We start from the raw sequence: 21235 nt of genomic DNA, 5'->3' as shown, positions 1-21235 counted from the left end.
AAATAATGCTTTGACAGAAACAACAATTGCCATTATGAAAAGATGGAACTGATTTATCTAGGAAACAAGGATGTCATGTACGTATCTGATGGAAGAGCTCGAGTAAGAGTGGGCACTTTGGGTAACTGTAAAAGAAATAAAGAATCGTGTCTATGAATGTATTACTTCAAATGTCTTTCAGTGTTGAATTGGATCTTCCACATAGGATCAAATTTGCTAACTTGTATCACAGGGCTTCTTTTGCTAGGAAAAAATGAATGAAAGTAAACAAAACATTATTTCATAAAATAAACCAGATACAAAATCTTGCCTTGTATTTACAGATAAATTTTAATGGAATATTTCATGGTCTAACACAAATATCAGACCCAATGACACTAATTCTTGTACAGCCTTTGGCTTACCCTGTATAACAAAATCTGTTATTTAAAGTAGACTATAAAATACCTTATGGTAAGTGAACTTCCAAAGACACAAAGAAAATCCTCCATAAATTTAAAAGCTTATCTCAAATTCTTATTGGCATAAGCCTAGAATGGATATATTATTAATTGCATTATCTTAGGTAGTTGAGATATATAATACTGGTTAGAGTGTGAAAATTAAAAAAAAAAAAAGTTTTAGGTATTTTTGCTTCTGTTCCTAGTCAGTATTAGTAAGCACACATAAGTGTTTGTAAAATTACCTTTACAGATTTTTGGAATTTTGGCAATTTCAAGCAAATTTCCTTAAGTCAGCAACATTTTTTTTAACCCTTAGCATATTACAAGGTTCGTATATTCCAAGGAGTAACGATTAAATGTTGTACAAATAAAATAACATTTATTTTACTACTGCTTAGTTTTTAAAACTTCCATTAAGAAATTTACAAAGAAAATGGGCATCACTGAGAAAATCTAAAATGAATGGACAATGTATGAAATTGAAAAAGATATGCAAAATGATGTGCTTGGCATAAAATAGTATGTTTTGTAACATCTTTCATAATCTGTCAATGGAAAAAAAATTTTCCACCTTTCAATGTCTGTTTTCAAGCCTAAACAACTAAATGAATAAACAATTCAATAATGTCCAACATAACTAAAACTCAAATTTTATTTGTTTCCATATGTATCAGACAGTTTTTTTCTGACAAGACTTTACTGAAAGATGAAGTGCAAATGGGAACCCTGTAAGAATGTTTATAAGAGTTGTACATGACATATTTTAAGCGCCACTAAGTACACATTGAATACTTTGTAAGTATATAGGCATATCAACATGCAAGTGTCATGTACCTAATATTACAATATGCATTTTGGTTTTTGAAAATGTTAATGGTAACAGTAGATTCAGTAGTTGTGTTTCCTTATCTTCTGTGCAATATGCTTGATTTCGGTGCATCTTCTTTACAGCACAGAGTTTATTTTTATGCTGTCATAAATATACCCTTCCAAAAGTTATGAATTTCATGTCATATAAATAGGACATTTCCTTTTTGAAGCTACATTACTGGGAACACCTGCATTTCTGGGTACCATTTTCTGAGATAAGTCTTTAAATTCTTTTTAACATGGCAGACTTGTTCCGATGTTGGTTATGTTGAAATATTTATGATAAAAATGGAGCTTTCTTGAGGGAATATTTTTTGGTTGAATGAAAAGCTAAACAACCAATTTGCAAATATTGATGTGAAGTGAATATGAAGAAAATAGGTCAGTAATCCCAAACTCATAAATCCTTGGGTTACTACTTAACTGCGTCATTGAATCTACAATAAGTACAGCAGGTACAGTTAAATCAATTTGTAAAGAGATGAATTTTATACATTTAGAAGGAGAAAGAGTACTAGTTTTGAAAATTTTCTAAATTACTTTTCTTTCTATTTATGAGACTCATTCAATACATTAGAAACACAGAGAAAAAGCAAAAACGATAGAGATAACAATTCAGTTTACATTTCAGTTTTTTTTTTTTTTAACCAACGGGTGACCACTGCTTTCAACCATCAAATATTTTATTGCATATAACTTTCACTATCAGCAAATATAAAGAGAAAAGTATTACTAGTATCATGTACAAGGAAAAGCATCTGAAGAAAGAAAACACTTGAGGTTTGACAGTACGGTGTCTAAGTGAAATGTGGCGTTTCATTCCGCACTTAAAAGTCCATGTAGGAATCACTGCTGTTCTGACCCTGGATGTGGGAAAAGTGCTTAAGTGCTGAGCCCTGGTAGGTTTTTCTTTTGCCCCTGCAATCTTCAGATATCTTTTAAGTTTCTTCTTTTGAAATATACATTATATTTCATAGGGGAAAATATTTTTTTTTCTTTACATCTTTTTTCACATTTGGGCCCACTCTCTCCAAAATAACTATACATTTATTGTAATATATATATATATGTATGTGCACATATATATATATAGAAAAGATGTTAAAGATTACACCAAATATCATTTGTAACATAACCACATAACAGAAATACCTTACTTTAACTTTAAGCATATTTTATAGATTCAGCATCATAATTTGAGATAATTTTTATGTCCTTTCTCTCTAAAGGAAAAAAATCTCTTTTCAAAGTGTCATTTCCTTTCAGAAGAATTAAATTACAGCCTTTGAAGAATTCATATGTCTATGCAGACAAAATAAAGTGGGCATTTGTGGCAATACTTTGCAGTCACTATTCAGGGATTATTTGTTAAGGAGGCAATTTTAAATACTTAAATATTGGTCTTACATAGATAACACTTCTTGGGAAAATAAATCACATATATGATTTTTACTTAAAAGCACAGTATTAATTTATAAGAAATTATTTCATTTCAAGTAGTAAATGAAATGTCAGCTTGGATTGCAAAGTGTTGCCATTTAAAGTACTGTTTTAAAATCAACACAATTATATCACATTGAAATAGTAAATAGGCATGAGAAGAACTATCCTTAGAAAGTTATTGTATTTTTGCTTATAGGAAAAATTACTGATAGAAAAGGAAAAACAAATGTAGATCCATACACCATCGAATACACTAAAAGTAAAGTTGGCTTTTGAGATCTCCCAGGGGGTGGGGAGCGGACTGTTATGATAGTCCCAAAAGAGTGCTTCCTGGGATATCTTGTAAATAGTTATTTCTTCTATTTATATTGAAGTATCATAGCCCATGTTAAAAGTGAGAGGTAGAAGAATTATTGTAAGTATGCATGGCAGAGAACTTACCAGCTATATCCAATAACTATTGCATTCAATATTAATAATCTCAATACATAAAAATGCTGATGAGTTTAGAACCCATTTTTACATGTTGTCCCCTTTAGCTCTCTTTTCAAATCTTGCTACTTTCAATCCATTGCCTTTGGAAGGGTATAGGTGCAAAGGGCATGTTTGGGATGAAACAGAGAGAGAAAGGGAAGAAAGAATAGAAAAAGAAAATATATTAAAAGGTCCCATTAAGATATAGTGGCTCTAACTATTAAAGGTAACCTATGTTCTTTGAATAAATTTGTACTTGTAATAAAAGTACCACTATCCATTAAAACATACCATATTCAACATAACATATCCAAATTCAACTAGGTTGAATCAAAGTTTAAAACTCAGGTTATTTCTTTCTCTCCAGCTAAAAACTAGGTGTACTAATTTTATTGTGTCATGTTAATGATTAAGTAAGAAAAACTTAATGTGTTGTTATGTCAGTTGTATTTTTAATTAATGCTTTCATATGAGGGAGGCGAAGATTAGCAACCTCTTAGATCTTGAAGAATTTTTTAAAATCCCTTTGCATTAAGTATTCAGCAATAGAGTTGCAGATATTGCACTGAGTGTATTTCCGTATTGCCAGTGTATATTTCAAAACAAATTCTATTATCTACACTAAGATTTCCTCTTTCCCAATATTCAAAATGCATATTATAATTACATGGGTTTCCAACATCCATACACAGCAAGTACAAGATACTTACATGTACGTACACTGTAGTTACCTATATTTTGCATAGTTTTTAGTGTGTACTTTGTGCCACTTAATTAAAAGCATTACTCGGTAATTCTTCTTAGGTGTTTCATTTCTTTCAGCTGTGGTTGCCAGCTGTTTTTTGGTTTTTTGTTTTGTATGGTATATTCATCACAGATTACATTTGCAAAGGGGGATTCTGGTGGGCAGTTTTAGAGGGCTGTAAGTAGTTAGCAATAGGACGGGGAAGTTGCAGTAAGATATGAGGTTTTGCACTTTCTCTATGATTAAAAAATGGAATATGAAATTTCATATTTATCATTCATTGAATTATCCTTATGGCCAAAGAAAAAGAAAAGGTATTTCAAATGTTCCCCTTGGTAACACTTTGCAATAAGTGGCACTAAATTACACGATAACTGCTATGTTACATGGAAGAACCATCACCATCAAACAGCTGCTGTACACGTGCCTATGTGGAATCGCAATGCTGTTACAATCATGAGTACGTAATTACAAGTGAGCCTGTCCTTCTAATTGAGATATTTATATTTTTACAAAGAAATAAAAATAAAGGAGGTGTTAGCTTCTTTGCCATATTTAGGAAAGTTAGTTTTCTTTCTCTATCTGTTATTTTAATTGTGGGATTTCAATGCAAGATTAAGCATCTTGAATCAATATGAGATCATCCAGTTTCTAGATTAAATTCCAATGTCAGGTTCCTTAAACTGCTGCTTGGATTCTCTGGTAAAAGAAAGCAAGATGAACTCTCTCACTTTCCCTCTCTCTCACACACACATGCGTGCACGCAGGCACATGGACACACACACACACATCGATACTTTGCTCATGCTATCTTTGCTCTTGCACTCACAAACTTTCCTTTTTCTTCTCAATTTTGATAATTGTTCTATCTAGGACACTCAAAAATGGAAATAAGAAAAAAAAGAATGCTGTTTACACTTTTTTGGATGGAGGACAATCACTTTACACTGTAAACATTACATGGGCAGAGAATAGCTACTTTGGGGAAAGAATAATGTTCCATGTTCTACCAAGGGTGTGTATGTGTGTACACACTCCTTCCATTGAATTTTGTGGCTATGGTGGTCACTAAACAAAGACAGAGTTGGGCTCTCTGGGCATACAAGTGTGTACGTTTCAGGCATTGCAATTGACACAGTCCATTTAGAAATGTTATTTCCTATTTTTTTCCGATTTTTTTTTTTAGAAATGAGCAGAGTTTCTACAATTTATCTCCTTGTTTGGTGGAAATCAAGTTATTTTTAAAGATAGGAAAATATAATTCCATTGCTATTTTCTTTCAGTAATTGAAAATGATACCTAATTCAAAATCTGTTTTAACTGGCAGAATATTTGATTAGCACTCACAAACCAGTTAGTTTCTTTTACAGAGTTCTAATGAGTTTTTAGATTACTGTAAAGGGTTAAAAGTCAAAAGTCTTGAAATGCAACCAATTTTGGGTTTCTAATTTTACAGTGCTATAAATAATGATTGAGTTATTTAGGCAACAATTTAGCAGTTGGAGCCGAGCAGAATACAGATGAAATGAAGAGGGATGTAAATACGGCATCAATGAAGAGTAGCAATTTTGTAAGTGCATCCTGAAATTAGGCTTTAAATAGTAACTGATGATGCAGTTTATACAACTTACTTCTCTAATAAGAACCCTTCCATTTTGTACTAACAGGATGAATTTTGCTTTGTGGAGTCTTTCTAAAGATTATGCATTGAAAGTTATGAACAGTTTATAAACCTATTCTAGTTTCAATGTGTCTAGTAGCACCTACCTGATTCTCTCAAACTACCATACTATATTAACATATTATTGCATTTTTCCACAGATGGTATGGAGTGAACTGTAAAAACAAGCATGCAATCACATCAATGCAGACTTATTTCCTTAAAATGTCATACTGTATATGATTTATTATGTTAACACTCAACCACATCATATTATTTATGTTCTGTATATTCTGAAAAAGTGCTGCTTGACTGACATCGTCCTTTTTCTTTTGTGAGAAATCAACAAGATAAATGCTTCAACAGTCAAAAAAATTTAAAAATTCTAACGTCCTTAAAAGACTTATACTTTTCTGATAAATAATCTAAGATACAGCACCCTTGTCTTTCATTTGATAGTAATACATGATGTCATACTCAACCATTCTCATTTCCCAAAAATAAATTCCAAGATATTATTTTTAAAACCATAGGCCATCATGCTTTCAGACATCACAAGAATAGCTACCACATTGTCACATTTGTTTTCTTCATAAAGGTGCAATGCTTTTGAATGGGAAAATAATTTTTACCTTACTGGATTTTTTAATCTTCAGCATATAATAAGTCTAATGAGAACTAATCTAGTAATATCGTATTTTTCTTAGGAGAAATAATATGACTTTAGATTGACTCTGTGTCATATTTAAGAATACAGCATTTCTTAATGGTTAAATACATCAAAATTTCAGAAATAATCCAGAGAAAGAGACTTTCACCTTGGAGTTAAAAGCATGGCAGAAATTCTCTATCACTCACTGTTTCATAAGTTTGTACCTCACAAAATGCATAGACAGGAATTTAATATAAAGAATTAGTTCATTTATACAGAAAACATATCTTAAACACTTCTTTTTGGCAAACCAACATAGGTAAGCAGCTCTGGAACTGCCAAATTAAAATTTGTAAATTTTTAGCAAACTAAGAGTTTATTTTTAGGTTATTATTCAACTGTAGTTGTCATTTAAAACCTGAGGCTGTGCACTGGTTGTTAGCTTAAAATTACCTTTCCTTATAACATTGTGCTTCCATTGTATAACAAATAAAAATTAACAAGAACTAGAAAAATTTGTTGTTGAACAGTGCTAGGACATACAGACAAAAATACTAATACATGTTATCTACTTATAATATTGGTTTAAGTAATATCTAAAGGGATATAATGGACATTAGAAAATGCTTACTCATGACTGAATTACCTACAGCCAAAAAAGTTAAATATGTATCAAATAATGTTTAATTGGATTTATTATATGCACTATATACAGATACTAAAATGTCTCAAAATTGTGCCCTATGGATATTTCAATTCTGTTTAGGCAGGTGAGTCTTTGTGGAGCAAATAAATTACAGAATCAAATTAGAGAAATGAATGGAATCTCAGTGACTCTCAAAGCCATAAAATTTATTGGTATATGAAGCTAAAATAACTTGATAGTAGGATCTATATCATTATATACGATACCATGTCATGATTGCACTCCAGACACATGGCTTCTGTATCAAATACTATATTTTTAAATAGCAAATTGATACAGCTTTACCAGTATAATCGCAAACATTCCAGAATCTACACTACAGTGGGTTTTTTTTTTTCAGTTTGTGTTTTCTAGGGCATATGCTTCCAAAACATGTCTTTGAAGAAAGACATGTAGAAAGCATTGTAAACCTCTAATATCTGATTAAACATATGCACATTAGGTCTTTACCTAATCCTGTTCCTTGTGAAAGCTGTCCAGTGGCAAACTGCCAAGATCTATGATTCGAAGAGAATAAAAAATGAGGGGGGACGGGGGCTCTGCATACATTTTTTTCAATGTATAAAAACAATTCAATATCATGATCCAAGGAGATGATTAACATTGTTAAGGCTGTATATTCAAGCACTGTATGTTAAAAGAGCGATGGTGTGGAATTTAGGCAGTAAGAAATGTCCTGCATTATGGATGGTACAGTAATTAAAGAATGATGCTTTTGACAGCTGATTGTTGGTATATACTGGCTACTGATAGCAGTACAGGATGGAAGTTAATAAAGGTAGCAGAAGATGGTAGAAATGAATTCTGAAAGATGATAGCCAGTTTTCTCCAGCAGCCAGCCTGGGAAGGAAAATTCAGAATCTTGGCCTGTATTTTAAATGAAATATTCTTTTTTCTCTTCAGCATTGACTTGGCTGCCCTCAGCATTGATAATGGCTGTGTCAGCATCTGGTGCGTCTTCAGCTCCCTTTGCTTCATTTGTTAAGTATGTTCCTGTGGGCATTGGAAGAAAAGTACGTTAGTTCTGTCAGACCGGTCAAGCAGCCAGTATTCAAGCAACATTCATTTAGGAAGACACTTATGCCAGATTTCTTATATGTTGGAACATATTCTGAGACATAAGAAACCACATAGTTCACTCTGCTAAAGCTGTACGCTTTCTTTCAAGTTTCAGGTCTATGTTGTCGATGAAGCTGTGGCCAAGTTGACTAGAGGCAACAGCCAAACAGGAATGAGTAATGAGTACTTTAATTTCCTTAGTGATGGCTACAGACTATGTGATCTGTGCAGCTGTAGCAATAAGGGTCCTTTGTTAAGATGCTGAAAGCGGTCACATCAAAGATGTCACCACATTCAGTTTGGTAATTCCATTTAAAAGTAGATTATATCAGTAGTTTGCTACCTAGTCCATTGCAAAATACCACATATTCTCCTCACTAATATGGCCACATATGTGTCCAGAAGCCTACAAACAACAACACTGACCAAATGTTTAATGTTAAATAGTTAAATTTCAGTCCTAGAGATGAAGTACAAACTTGCTTGTATTATCATTATTTTTTTTTTAATGAGCCTCTGACTTTTGGCCACTGGCTCAACATTATTTTGCTAAGCCAATCCAACTTTAACATGGAGTAAAATAATCAAGAATTCTCTGAAGTAATTTAGTATTTAGATCTCTCTCTCTCCCCTCACCCTGTCTCATACACACACTCGTACAATATTTCATGATAAGGCTAATCTTCAGAATTTTTTGGCCAAACTTAAGAACACTTTATTAAATATTACCTACCTTTATGTCTTGCCAGATATCGACCAAGCAAAAATATAGAACACAGTGTGACAAATACAACTACAGCCACAATTCCTCCTATAAGAGCATGATCAGGGCCAGTCTGGCCAGCCAGAGCATTGGGATCTAGAAAAGAGAGGAACATTATTGCTCTAGTCAGTGTGTTATTTAGACATAGAGTACATATATGTCTTCAAATGAGTTCATTTGAAAATCGGCACATGAAAATAAAATTTTATTAATGAGTATTACACCAATCATCTAGTCAACAGATATTTATTGTGTGCCTATAATGTACAAGATACTTAGGGGGTATAACATTTGACACATTAATCACTGTTGGCATTGCTTTTGTATCTAAAGGGAGAACCTGGATAAACAAATACACATAAACGATTTTGTGTAGTTATATGCTTTTTCTTCCTCCTTTTCTCCATCTGAAAATATGGGGGGTGTGCATTTTTTAATGTGACAAACACAATTATCCCATGTTAAAAATACAATTATGTCCTAGGAAAGGGTGGGGTCAGAGATTATAACAAGATCTATCATTATATAAATATTATTTAAAGCTAAAATTGATGAACTCCTCAAGGGAGTGAGTCTTGATAGAGAGAGAAAAAGGTCTGAAAATTGAGTCCTGAAAACCCCCATATTTCAAAGCCTGAAGAAGTCAGAGTGGACTGAGAGAGAGAGAACAGTGGGGTAGGAAGAGATTCTGCAGAGTACACTGTAGTTGACAAAGGGGAGGACATACTTCAAGGAGAGGGGGATGTTGCAAATGGTGGTGTGTTATTGATAGAAGGAGGATGATGACTACCCAACATTGAAGACTAAGTGCCTGTTGCACTTTTAGTTTTAAAGGAAGTGGCTGGAAAGATTAGATTAATCGTATACTTTTACATTCTGCCTTTAGTAAGGTATTACAGGAAAGAGCTGAGCTCAGTAAAGGATGGCCAGTTTTCAAACAAATGAAAAAATCAAAGAAAGACCCACATTTGGGTACTCAAAAGTTTAGAAAATCAACTATTGATAAAACCTGCACAAGTACACCAGAAATGGACACATTGTAAACTGACTATACTTCAATAAAAACAAACAAACAAACAAACAAACAAACAAACAAAACCTAAGTGAAGTTTTGAGCAACAAAATTCACTAAGACTCAGCCCTGTGGCAAAGGTAGATTGAGTGTACTGCCTACCCTCCCAAGCCCGTTGCAAATTTAGCTTCACAGGAGCTGATTTTGGCCTGTAAGAGGGATATAGAGGAGGGATAAAGTAAAGAAAGAAATTACACCTGGTAATTATGCTTTCAAAAATCTTGAACTCTGGTTATAGGCACATAAATCTGACAAATAGATTAGGAGTCTACTTTGTTTTTAATGGACCCACTGTGTCAAAAAACATATGTCTAGCTATGGAAAAAAGAAAAAAAAATGTCTGACTATTTAAAACTTCAAACAATTTTTGGACTCCCAAACTTGGTGAAAGTAAGAGGCTGTGTAGTCCCCACAGAAGGCATATTCCCAAATGCCCACTTCTGATTTGGCCACGGAGCATCACTGACAAGGCTGAATTTCCCACAAGGCAGGATTTCCCATAAGGGAGAAGCAACAAAGAACGAACAGAAAAGAATCCATTTTCTTCAGGGAACTACAACTATTGCCAAGGCAGAGGGACCTTTTCATGCCAATCTGGCATATTTTCATAATTATTATGGATCAGTGACTACTCAGTGTTTCCCATTCTTCCTCTATTTCCAAAAGAGAGCATTTATATTAAGGAGTGCTTTTCCTGGCTCTCTTCTAGTGTTTTATGTATGGGATGGATAGAAGCATTAAAATGTGTCTTCTGGTTCATTTGTCCCTAGACTAATGCATTTGGATATGATGAAGAGGACTGGGCATATTTGAGGACCTTGGTCTTTAAGTTGGATATATTGACTTGATGGGACGTCAAGTTGTCTCTTTGGATAGGGTCTGGCAGTGGTTTGAGTGAGAAAAAAAAAAGGTGAAAAAATATTTGGTGATCAAAATGGTATATCGGGGCAGAGATTTCTAGCTGATAATTAACTTGTTTGCTTTTCTTTCAGTGTGCAGAGCTAAACATTTACCAGCTTCACTTGCAGTTGACTGTAACCATGGGATTTGTGTTCTAGACAACTGAAAGAAGACTCAGCCAATAAAAAGCTCCCGTATGTAACCTTCCAGGGTGATCTCAGGTTTACAAGTTGAAAATAAGAGAGTAACAAGAATAAGTCAGGCCATGAGTAACTGAATATCCACTTGGAAAAAAAAAATTGCCCAACTAAGAATATATATATCGTCAAACAGCTTAAAGAAAATAAAAAGCTTTATTTTCAAAACATTGGGCATTAGAAAGTTACTCTGTTACAGAAACTATTGTTAATTTATGTTTTTATTATATATTTCTTGTATTTCCCTTAATTCCTGGCATTGGCTATAAATATCCAAAAGAAACAAAAAAAAAAAAAAAAGGAAAATATAAATCCACCATTTCTCTGAATTCCCTATTTGTATTCCTAGCTTGGATACTTTAGAATCAGTTTCAAATTCCCCCTCTTATTCAAGCTCCCACTCAAAACCATATAGTCATAAATTGTATTCATTTTATTTGCTGAATATCTCTCAGGACTGAGCACGCTTTTGGGGAACTGAGAAGTCACCCTTGTTCAGACATCTGTACCTGTCTTACTTCCTGAAGGTAAAATGTGAGAAGTGGTATTGCTGGATCAGAGGATGTAAACCTTTTTAAAAGACTTTTGATAAATACTGCCAGATTATATTGCAGAATGATTACAAATTCATCCTCCACCAACTGCACTGGAGAGATTCTTTTTCTCCATGTAGTACTAATATCAGGTATTACAATTAAAAGAAAAATTGCCAATCTAATATTGAAAGTGTTAAATATTTTGTATTTATTAAATTATATGTTAACATAGATATGTCTAAATACTTTTGCCCATATTAATTAATTAATTTTGAAATGCCTCTTTATGCAGCTTAACTTTTTTTCTATTCAATTTTTCTGTTTTAAGAGCTCTCTCCATAAAAGGATGAACGTTTTCAGCAATTTCTTTATATTTATTTTTCATTTCTAATTCCTTCAGCCATAGATAAGTCTTACAATTTTATGTAATTAAATCTATCAAAGTTTTTAGTTATGATATCTGACTTGTGGGTCATGACTTGAAAGGCTTTTGCTGTAAGATTATACACATAGAGATTTTTGTTGTTATTTATCATTTTTATTATATTTTAATCCACCTAAAATATATTTTGGTCTATGATTTGAGACTAAGGTATAAAATATGAGTTTAATTCTTCTGTGACAGCCAGTTGTCCTCCATATTATTTCTTTCATCAATAGTTTTGTCACTTACCATAAACTAAATGTCTACCTATTTTATGTGTTTCTGTATATTCCAGTCTATTCTCCATGAGGAGAAACTAGTATCGTAGTTTTAAAAATCATTTTCATGTCTTGGAGGAGAAAGCTTAGATCAAGTTCAGAATATTTCTACAAGAAACAAAAATAAAATAAATTATTTATTAGGATTGTACTAATCTATAGATTTTTCTTTTATATAGTGCACATGCAGGAGCATGGTATGATTCTTCAATTATTTAAATATTTAGTGCATTTTAATAAGTTGTGTAGTTTTCTGATACAGGACCTGCATATTTTCATTAATGTTCTTCCCCATTTTTAAACAATATTTTTAATATTTAATATTTAGAAAAAATTAATATTGGTTTTGCAATATTTTTAAATGTTACTAATTTTTCATTAACTTTATGCCTTTTTTATTCCCATTTTTTGTACTCTATTTTCTAAAGCATTATGTCTAGAATTTGTCAAGATTATATTTTTCATTTTTGTTTCCTGACCATCAAACTCCATTAATTTTCCTACTATTTTAAGTAGTATTTCAGTTGTTCCCTTAAGGTTTTTCTTTTCAATATTATATTTTCTTTTTTCTACTGCACTAGTGCTTTGTAAACAATAATGACAATTCATCCTGATTCTGATGATCTCAGAAATGCATCAGAAATTTAAATGGACTTGCCACAATTCTCCTTTTGACACTAGTTGGTCTCTTTACTTATTTTAATATCTAGAGTTACTTTTATAGTTTTTATTTATTGGAAAGTTGATAGTAAAGGTATTTATCCTTTGATGATATAAAGCACACATCTTGTCAAAAGAAAATTTCCTGATAGCAACATTCTTGAACCATGAATATCTAAGTAAGTATTATTTTGTTGTGAATAAACATTCAACTGGCTAAAGAAATCCCTGGTTTTTATCTTTTGACTAATAATAATAGAAACCAATTTGTCAATGTTTTGACAATTTGTTTTGCCTCCATTTCTTCCTAAATAGATCTAACATCATTCAGGTTTGTTTTGCCTCCTCTCCTTTAAAGAAAATCTTTAAAAATCATTCACATTTTAAAGTGACCTACTTTTTCTGCATGATTGCTATTAGAAAATTTTGGTCTTCCATTTTTTTTTTTTTTTTGATATTTTAGCTGGATACATTTTGTAGTTTGTCTCTAGTCAGAATTTTGCTTCATTTGCAAACCTACTGTTTTATTAAAATCAGATTTAGTTCATTTGTCTTTTGGTTTATGCATTCTTATTTTCACTCTACTTTTGATTAACAATTATTCTTCTTTCTATTTTCTTTCTTGGAAAATCCAATTACACACTGGTAGAGACTCCACATTTTATGTTTCATATATGTCATTCCCTCTTTCCTATTATTATAATCATTTTACTAGGTTATGTTTTGTTTTCATTGTTCTTCCCAAGTTTATCATGTTTAGATGATTTGATTTTCTACCATAGATTTACCTTATTTCTTCCAAAAGGATTTTGTTTTTGATTGTGACTTTGGTTTAACTACACTTTCTATTTAATTCCACTTTGTGCTTATTTAGCAGATATTCTGAACAGTTTTATAAGATTGACAATAAAAAATGATAGCTTTATAATATTTTCTTCATTTTATTATAATAATTCCATTTAAATGTCTGGGAAAATGGTTTTCCTTGGAGAGCATATATTATTTCTCTTCTTTCATTGCAAACATTTTTCATTGGCTGCAAATTGAAATTTTAAATTCTGTTTGCACATCTTTGCATTTTCTTTTCTTATTTTTATTCTTAATGTTGAGATGTTTTGAAGATGAATTCTCTTTCCTGAGGTTGGTGTTTATTCCTGATAAGCTGTAATACTGCAGACCAATCCAGCTACAGAAACTGTCTTCATAGCAGATATACAAATCATGTGACATCTATACGTAGTGGATGGATTGAAGAAAGAGCCGTGGGATGTAGACAATTATTGTGGAAAGATTTCATTGATTCATTAGACAGAAATGAGCACTGGGTAAAGGGAGAGGAAGGGGGAGGGAACAACCCAGAAAATAACAGTAAGCCTACACTCAGGATAAGGTGCTCCAAAACCTTTTACTTTCTCTAAATGAGGGCCAGCAAAGAAGCTGGCTAGAATCGAAAGCTATGGTTGCGCAGTAGAGAGAAGGACCTGAGTTAACTTGGCACAGTGCTCATTATAATGTAATTAACATTGCAGTTTGAGCCCCATCCCATAGGTGACTCTGTGTACAAAATGAGTAAAAACATGCGTAAAAGAGATGGGTATGCCTGAGTACAAGTCCGTCAATCAATCAGCCTGAGCAGTCAATGAACACAGTAAGCTGTCAATAATCAGTCAAACATTAACATGCCCCCTAAGCAAGGATATAAGAACAGGAAAAACAAAGGGCAGCACCATTTTTCCTCTCTTGGGCTGGCCCGCCCCCAATTCTCAGGGGTGTACTATATTTTACTACCTTTTTACTTTGCTAATAAATAAAATCTTCTGTTTTTAATCAAGCTTTCTGTCTCTTGTTAAAAATTCATTTTTTCTGGGTGACAAAGAACTAAGGTAACTTTTATTTCCCTCCTCCTGGTAACAATTTCACATATTTTTCCCTAAAATCTTCACTTTCAAAATAAGAGTCTCAGACAACATGTAGACCACCCCCCACCCTGTTTTGTACAATTTATTTTTTTAAAAAGACAACTTGATCTGTTAGAAGTTGTTTTAAATCAATTTAAATTTATCATATTCATCACTGAATATACTTTCCGAGTTTCAGATGCATATATATAGATGTAAATAGATAAATATAAAACTTCCAGAGAAAGTAATCTATAACACTTATATTTATTTGACCCTACTCATGAATGTTCTGCATGTACTTTTATAATATATTAAGGAAACATTGCAACCTTTACCTTTAATCTCATCAACAAAATAAGTCAACATACAGTCCCAGGATTTTTTAAGATTTCAGAGATAATATGGTTATACAGAATGCTTCTTTGCATGTCTATTTTTAAACTAACATTTTTGGTTATGCTTTTTATGTTTCCCCATAACTGTTAGAAGTAAAAGCCTGTCCTTAATTTCTATTCTTAGCAACTACAACAAGTGATTGAGGTTGAAGATCAGATAAGTACCACTTGAACAATGCAGAGATAATATGTAATTTAAATGGTTATGTCCCAGTGGGAATCTCTCATATATCCTTGCTCTCATCCCTCTCCTACTGTCACAGTAATAAAAAGATAAGGTTCTTTCTCTGAAGGTTCTTTACAGATAGCTGAGTCTGCAGTATTATTCAGCAAATACACCAAGTGTCTTTAAAGACTATTATTCATCATCAAGCATTAGCCCATGACTTGCTGGAATTAGCCTGTTAACATGGAAGTGAGTAATTTCCAATAGATTTGGCAATATGTTAGAAATCTCTTCTACTTGACAATGCACAAAACATGAAGAATACTGCAGAATTAAAACTTTCTGAGCTTAACATCTGTTAGTCAGGGTTACTGGACTTTTAATAAAGAACTCCAAAGAGAAAATTATGTCAAATAATTTTTAGTATTAGTAATTTCTGATATTTAGAAAATCACCATATAGTTTTATTTAAAATCTTAGTATAGAGAAGTCCTAAAATATATAATTCTGTCTCTGAAATCATTGCTGGGGATTTCTATTATCAAGTGCCTAGTCTATTATGTTTTGTCCCCATAAAATAAGAAGTGAAAACCCTAAAGAAAAATGATCTAGCTTTCTAGGATCATAGCCGGGATAAATCATAAATACTGCATAGGTTTTTTTTTTTTTTTTTTTGAGTGAAAGTAGATTTATTCAGAGAGATAAATTGAAAGGCAAGAGAAAGGCCATGAGGTGTAGGGGTTGGGTGCTCAGATTAAAAGTAGGTACACATTCCATAGACAGAATGTGGGCCATCTCCAAAGAGGGAGAAAGAGGGGCAGCCAACACTGCATAGATTTTAATTTAAGAATTTGAATTATTTTACAATATATATTTCATTGCATATGATTTCCTACTTTAGTAAAATGGTAAGAATTGAAAATCGTTTTATGTAAATATTTTAAATTATGTTCTAAGATCATTTTTAAAAGAAAATGATTGTCCTTATGTATTAAAATGTATTTTCAAAGACAAATTTGCATTAACAATTATAATTTAAAAAAAGATAAATCTCTAAGGACATGCACTATACTAAGAATGCTAATTTGCTTATTTGTGAGGTTGATAAGAAATTTTTACTTATTTTTTACTGAAATCTAATAAAAACTATCTACAAAACTTTCTATGTCAGAGTTCAGACTGCAGGTTCATTATCAACAGTTCAGTATCAATTCAGAAAAAAATGTGGAGTAGTGAATTAAATAATAGACTAAAAATTGCTAGTAAAGTTTGAGACTAAATTCAAGTTAAGAGAAATCTTTGGTAAATCTAGGAGTAGACTTCAATGTCAATATCAAAAAAATAGAAGAGTAGGAAATTCTGGAATGAATAGAAGATTTTGTGAAGAGAATCAAGTACCTCTTACGCAAAACTCACCAACGTAATTTCCTAGTAACTCAGAGTCATGGAATATCAAGAGTTAAATAATCAAGAGAAGAGTAGAATAAGTTTAAGCCAAATATGATACTGGAATGTATGCAAAGAGCCACTTCAACAATAAAGCCTCTTATATTGATACTTTGCATTCATTTTGGAATTTATGGGGTTTTTTTTTTAGAAGTGATGGAAAACTCTCTTAGAAATTTCAGTTTAGCAATAAAATGGTTCCAAAATTGTGAAATTAAACTTACAAAAATACATGTAAAACTGGGCTTATCACTGTTAGAAACAGAAAGCATAGTTTTTCAAGTTTAGTTTCCTATATGTGATTCTGTATCACAATCAACTGATATTTAGCAATTCCAGTTAATTCCCTATTTGCTGGGAATTATATCCTTATATAGGATATTTAAGACCTTGGAAAGTAGGATTTTCTTTTCTAAGAAATTGCTGTGGATGAATTATGTCCCCCTCAAAATTCATATGTTGAAGCTCTAACCCCAAATGTGATGGTATTTGGAGATGGGGCCTTTAGGAGAAAACTAAGTTTAAATAAGGTCATGATGGTGAGGTCTTCATGATGAGATTAGTGCCCTCTTAAGAAAATATACTAGAGAGTAAGCTTTCTGTCTCTCTCTCTCTCTCTTAGTCTCTCAATCTCTCTGTCATGTGAGGACACAGCTTGAAGGCAGCTATCTGCAAGCCAGGAAGAAAGCTTTCAACCAGAGCCCAGCAAAGCTGACACCCTGATCTTAGTCTTCCAGACTCCAGACTGTGAGAAATACATTTCTGTTGTGTAAGTCACTCAGTCTATGGTATTTTGTTATAGCAGCCTGAACTGACTAACACAGAAACTATAGTATGATATCTTTTATTTATTATCTCACTTGAATTATGTGAAAATTTAAGGCATTGAAAAATAGATTTGGGCAAGTCTGGATAATGTGTAATCGTCACCAGCTAATGGCCTGTAGACAAGCAGGCCCAAGACTGCCCAGATCAATTCCTTTTAGTGCAACTGTATTAGGTGCTGTAGTGAGTTAGACTACAAACCCCTACCCTCTCTCTGCTCACACCCCAGTGTTTCGTAGTGGTTAAGATGTAGTGAGTGATGTCAAGAGCATCAGATGAAATCATTCCTGGGGTGAAACTATGTTGTATTATGTACATATGTAGAAGGCAAATGGTAGAATGAAGCAGAAAAGTCAGTGAAAGTTTTTCAAGTGGAAGAAATTGCTCACGAAATCCTGGATTTACAGATTGTTTACACCAAACCTTAAACCACTTAACTACTATCAGGTTGACTTTGGGCCAATTTCTTAACCTTCTCATCTGTAGAATGTGAAGACTTCTTATTTCCTAGGGTTGTTACTGTACATAAAGGGCTTAGAAGAATGTCTGACACACTGTAAGGTAAGCATTATCTAAATGTCAGTTATATGAGGGAAAGAAGTTGGAAAATATAAACTGCTGTGTATAAAAACACAGCTTTCTTTTTTTTAATTTTTGATTTTTTAAAAGACTCTTTTAGGACTTTTACTCTCTGTGGTAATGGTGAAGCATCCTAAGTGTCTGAATATTTGAAAGACAAGGGACAGGAATAGCAGAAGATTTGTATAACATGAAATTGGATAAAATGAAACTTGTGGGAGTCTGATGATGGGTGAGGATTAAATGAGAGAATAATTTATTTATTTAATCTGTGCCAGGTTCTGTATTATAAATGGCTTATTTTATTCAATCCATGTAAAGTGTTGACTCAGAAAATCAGAGTTATTATTAATATAAAGATTGATAAACTCTGAGACAGCCTGCTTAAGCAAGTTTTGGATTAATTTTTGAAAAGCTTTAAAAATAATTATGAAAATTCATTTTTAAGATGTGCCAGATGACTCCTATTTTGAGAACAGGAGTTGGTTGAGAAAATATATTCTAGGGTTTTATCTTTTCACATAATTGTGTTCTCTTTTCTTCTGTCATGAAGAGGAATTCAATGCCCATCCCTGCTAAATGACCTCCTTGCTAGTGCTGTTTCTTCCTCCTGTAAAGACTTTCCTTCTTCCCTCTGGCTAGGCGAATTCCAAACCACAGTGACCCGTCTTTCCATGTCAATCAGCCATGATTATTTAACGCAAAAGTTTTTACTCTCGAATTAATTCACTTACTCTGGTTTTATCTTCCCCCTAAAAACTATCTTCTTGAAGATAAAAGTTTTGTCTTAGACTTGTAATATAGTTGGAAAAGCACTTTTACACTGATCTTAGAACCAACCAAACTGAGTGAATCAATTCTTATGCTGAATTCCAGACAGAACTTGGATCTTTAGATACCAATTTGCTGTGCTGAACAGTGGATGGCTACTCCTTCATGGTATGAAATTATTTAATTATAATAATACTGTTACTATCTAAATAGTTTAGAAATTAGTGCTAAGTAAAAATGACTCATCTAGATTTGTACTTAATGCTTCAGATAATTTGATTCTAACATTAAATTAGAATATTTTTATGTACTTAAGATTCAACTTTCCCCTCTTTAAATAGAGTAATGCTTCAGGAAGAGGGTCACTATGGCAAAACATTAGAAGTAGTTATACATAATTTATGCAGAAAAAATATATGTCCTTTGGCAGTATATGACATTGGCAACGTCCCTGGAGAGAAATAAGTCACTATGTTCACTTAAGGGTCATCTATTATCTTTTAATTTTATGTACAATTACTGTTTCTGACAAAAACCTTAAAAACAATCCCTAAAGGATAGAAAACATGAAAATATATTGTTCTTTGTGTGTATGCAGTGACTTACACATAAATTTTACTATAAACAATGTATACAGGGACTCTAAATCAAAGGTCCTAAATTAATGCTACATCATACAACAGGTTTTCATATAAAAGGAAAAAAAATCCCAGCAAGCCCACCACTTAGCCTTTCCTCTCAAGAGTGTATTTATTGTACCATAAATTTGTTTTACATCAAGCTCATAGGCAGCAAACGCCACCGTATGTTTCCAGGTATTAATGGCACATAGATTCTTATTCAGAAAGATTTTGACACTAATTATAAAATCACTGTTTTGTTTGTGTTGCTTTGAATTTGGTGTTTCAAGGTTGTTTAGCTTAGAGATATAATCAATTTATAAAGCATTTCAGCAAGTGAAGTGTGACTGTCATAGACACGAAAGTGAAGTGTTGCTGCATCCTACACTAATTTCATGCATTGAGCTACAGATTTTCTCTTCTGAGAATGATCCCCTCTCAAGATCTACTCATCATTTGTGATGACTTACAGGTTTTCCAATTACCTAACAATTGCCTTTACTAACTTATATTTCTAAACGGTTAATAAAGGGCTAGGCCCAAACAAAGTTTATACTTGGATAAGATACTCCATTTGTCCTTGAGAACAAACATTTAAGCAGAAGATTTCTCTTAAAAAGATATTTATATTTTTGGATAAAGTAGGTTCTAGCAGAATTCTCTTCATTTCACTGATCTTTCTTTCTCTGGAGAACTCAGGGTCATATTTCCTTGATTACTTCAAATGAGGAAAAGTTTCAGCTCTGATGAGTTTGAACATTCCAGAGAGCACTCTCAATCAGCACAGTAACATAGCTCTTAGGGCCAGGGCCCTTCACGAAATGCTTCACCTCCTCGTTAGCACTGATATCCAAAAGGGGAGAGAACTTGCCAGATTACCTGCTTGATAACATGAAGGGTGTGGGAGAGAAGAATGGTTTTTAAGGTTATCTATGTGATCAAAGTGAGAATAACATAAGTTTTGGGGGTACCCATGGGTTATTTGCTGCTTGGAAAAGTCAGCTATGTTCTCAGTTAGACAATGACAGAGAGTGTAATTTACCTGAATTAAATAACAGTCTCAATATAAGGGTGGAGGGGTGGGAGGTACAAACTATTGGGTGTAAGAGATGTACTTACAACATGGAAAAGTAGAGCCAATATTTTGTAGTAACTGTAAATGCAAAGTAACCTTTAAAATTGCATAAAAATAAATGAAAAGGCAATTGCTCTTTAAGATCAGAGAAGATCTAAAATAGTATCACACTCAGAACCGTAAGACCCAAATACTAGTCTCAGTCTGACCTTCTAAGAGTTTCAGTTTTTACATCTATAAATAAGGATATACACCTGCTCTGCCTTCCTCAAAGAGTTATTGTTGAAATCAGTTTATATGGAATCTGTGCATATAAGTCACATCTAATAGGTATTCAAGAAATACAATGTGAGTAAAATAATCAGCTTTATACAGATAGAGACCATAAACAAATTTGTATTTTGTAGTTTTACATTGTTTTTTTCAGGAAATAATATACTCAAATTCATTCTACAGTGTCCAATTTCTTTTCTGTTTCTGTGATTTGTAGAAGCTGCTGCTTTTTATTCTATTGCCTTGTGTCTTTCTAACTTGGAACTTTTCTGCCTTCAATGTCAACAATACCTAACTCTGCA

At 32.7% G+C, this 21235-nt stretch overlaps 1 protein-coding gene across 3 annotated transcripts in view; it reads right to left on the bottom strand.

Moving 5' to 3' along the window:
* Window positions 1-311: 311 nt before the first annotated feature.
* Window positions 312-21235, bottom strand: part of CADM2 (cell adhesion molecule 2) — a 948208-nt gene continuing 927284 nt past the window's right edge. For all 3 annotated transcript variants that reach the window (XM_032477423.1, XM_032477416.1, XM_032477431.1), the window contains 2 exons: window positions 8786-8911; window positions 312-7986 (listed from right to left, as the gene is read on the bottom strand). In XM_032477423.1, coding sequence (XP_032333314.1) covers window positions 7868-7986; window positions 8786-8911 — 245 coding nt within the window. In that variant the 3' untranslated portion in view covers window positions 312-7867. The remainder of the gene's footprint in view (window positions 7987-8785; window positions 8912-21235) is intronic.

Source organism: Camelus ferus, chromosome 1 (genome assembly GCF_009834535.1).
Source record: "Camelus ferus isolate YT-003-E chromosome 1, BCGSAC_Cfer_1.0, whole genome shotgun sequence".
Classification (NCBI taxonomy): domain Eukaryota; kingdom Metazoa; phylum Chordata; class Mammalia; order Artiodactyla; family Camelidae; genus Camelus; species Camelus ferus.
Note: the sequence above shows the minus strand (reverse complement) of the source record. Positions and strands in the feature narration are given on the sequence as shown.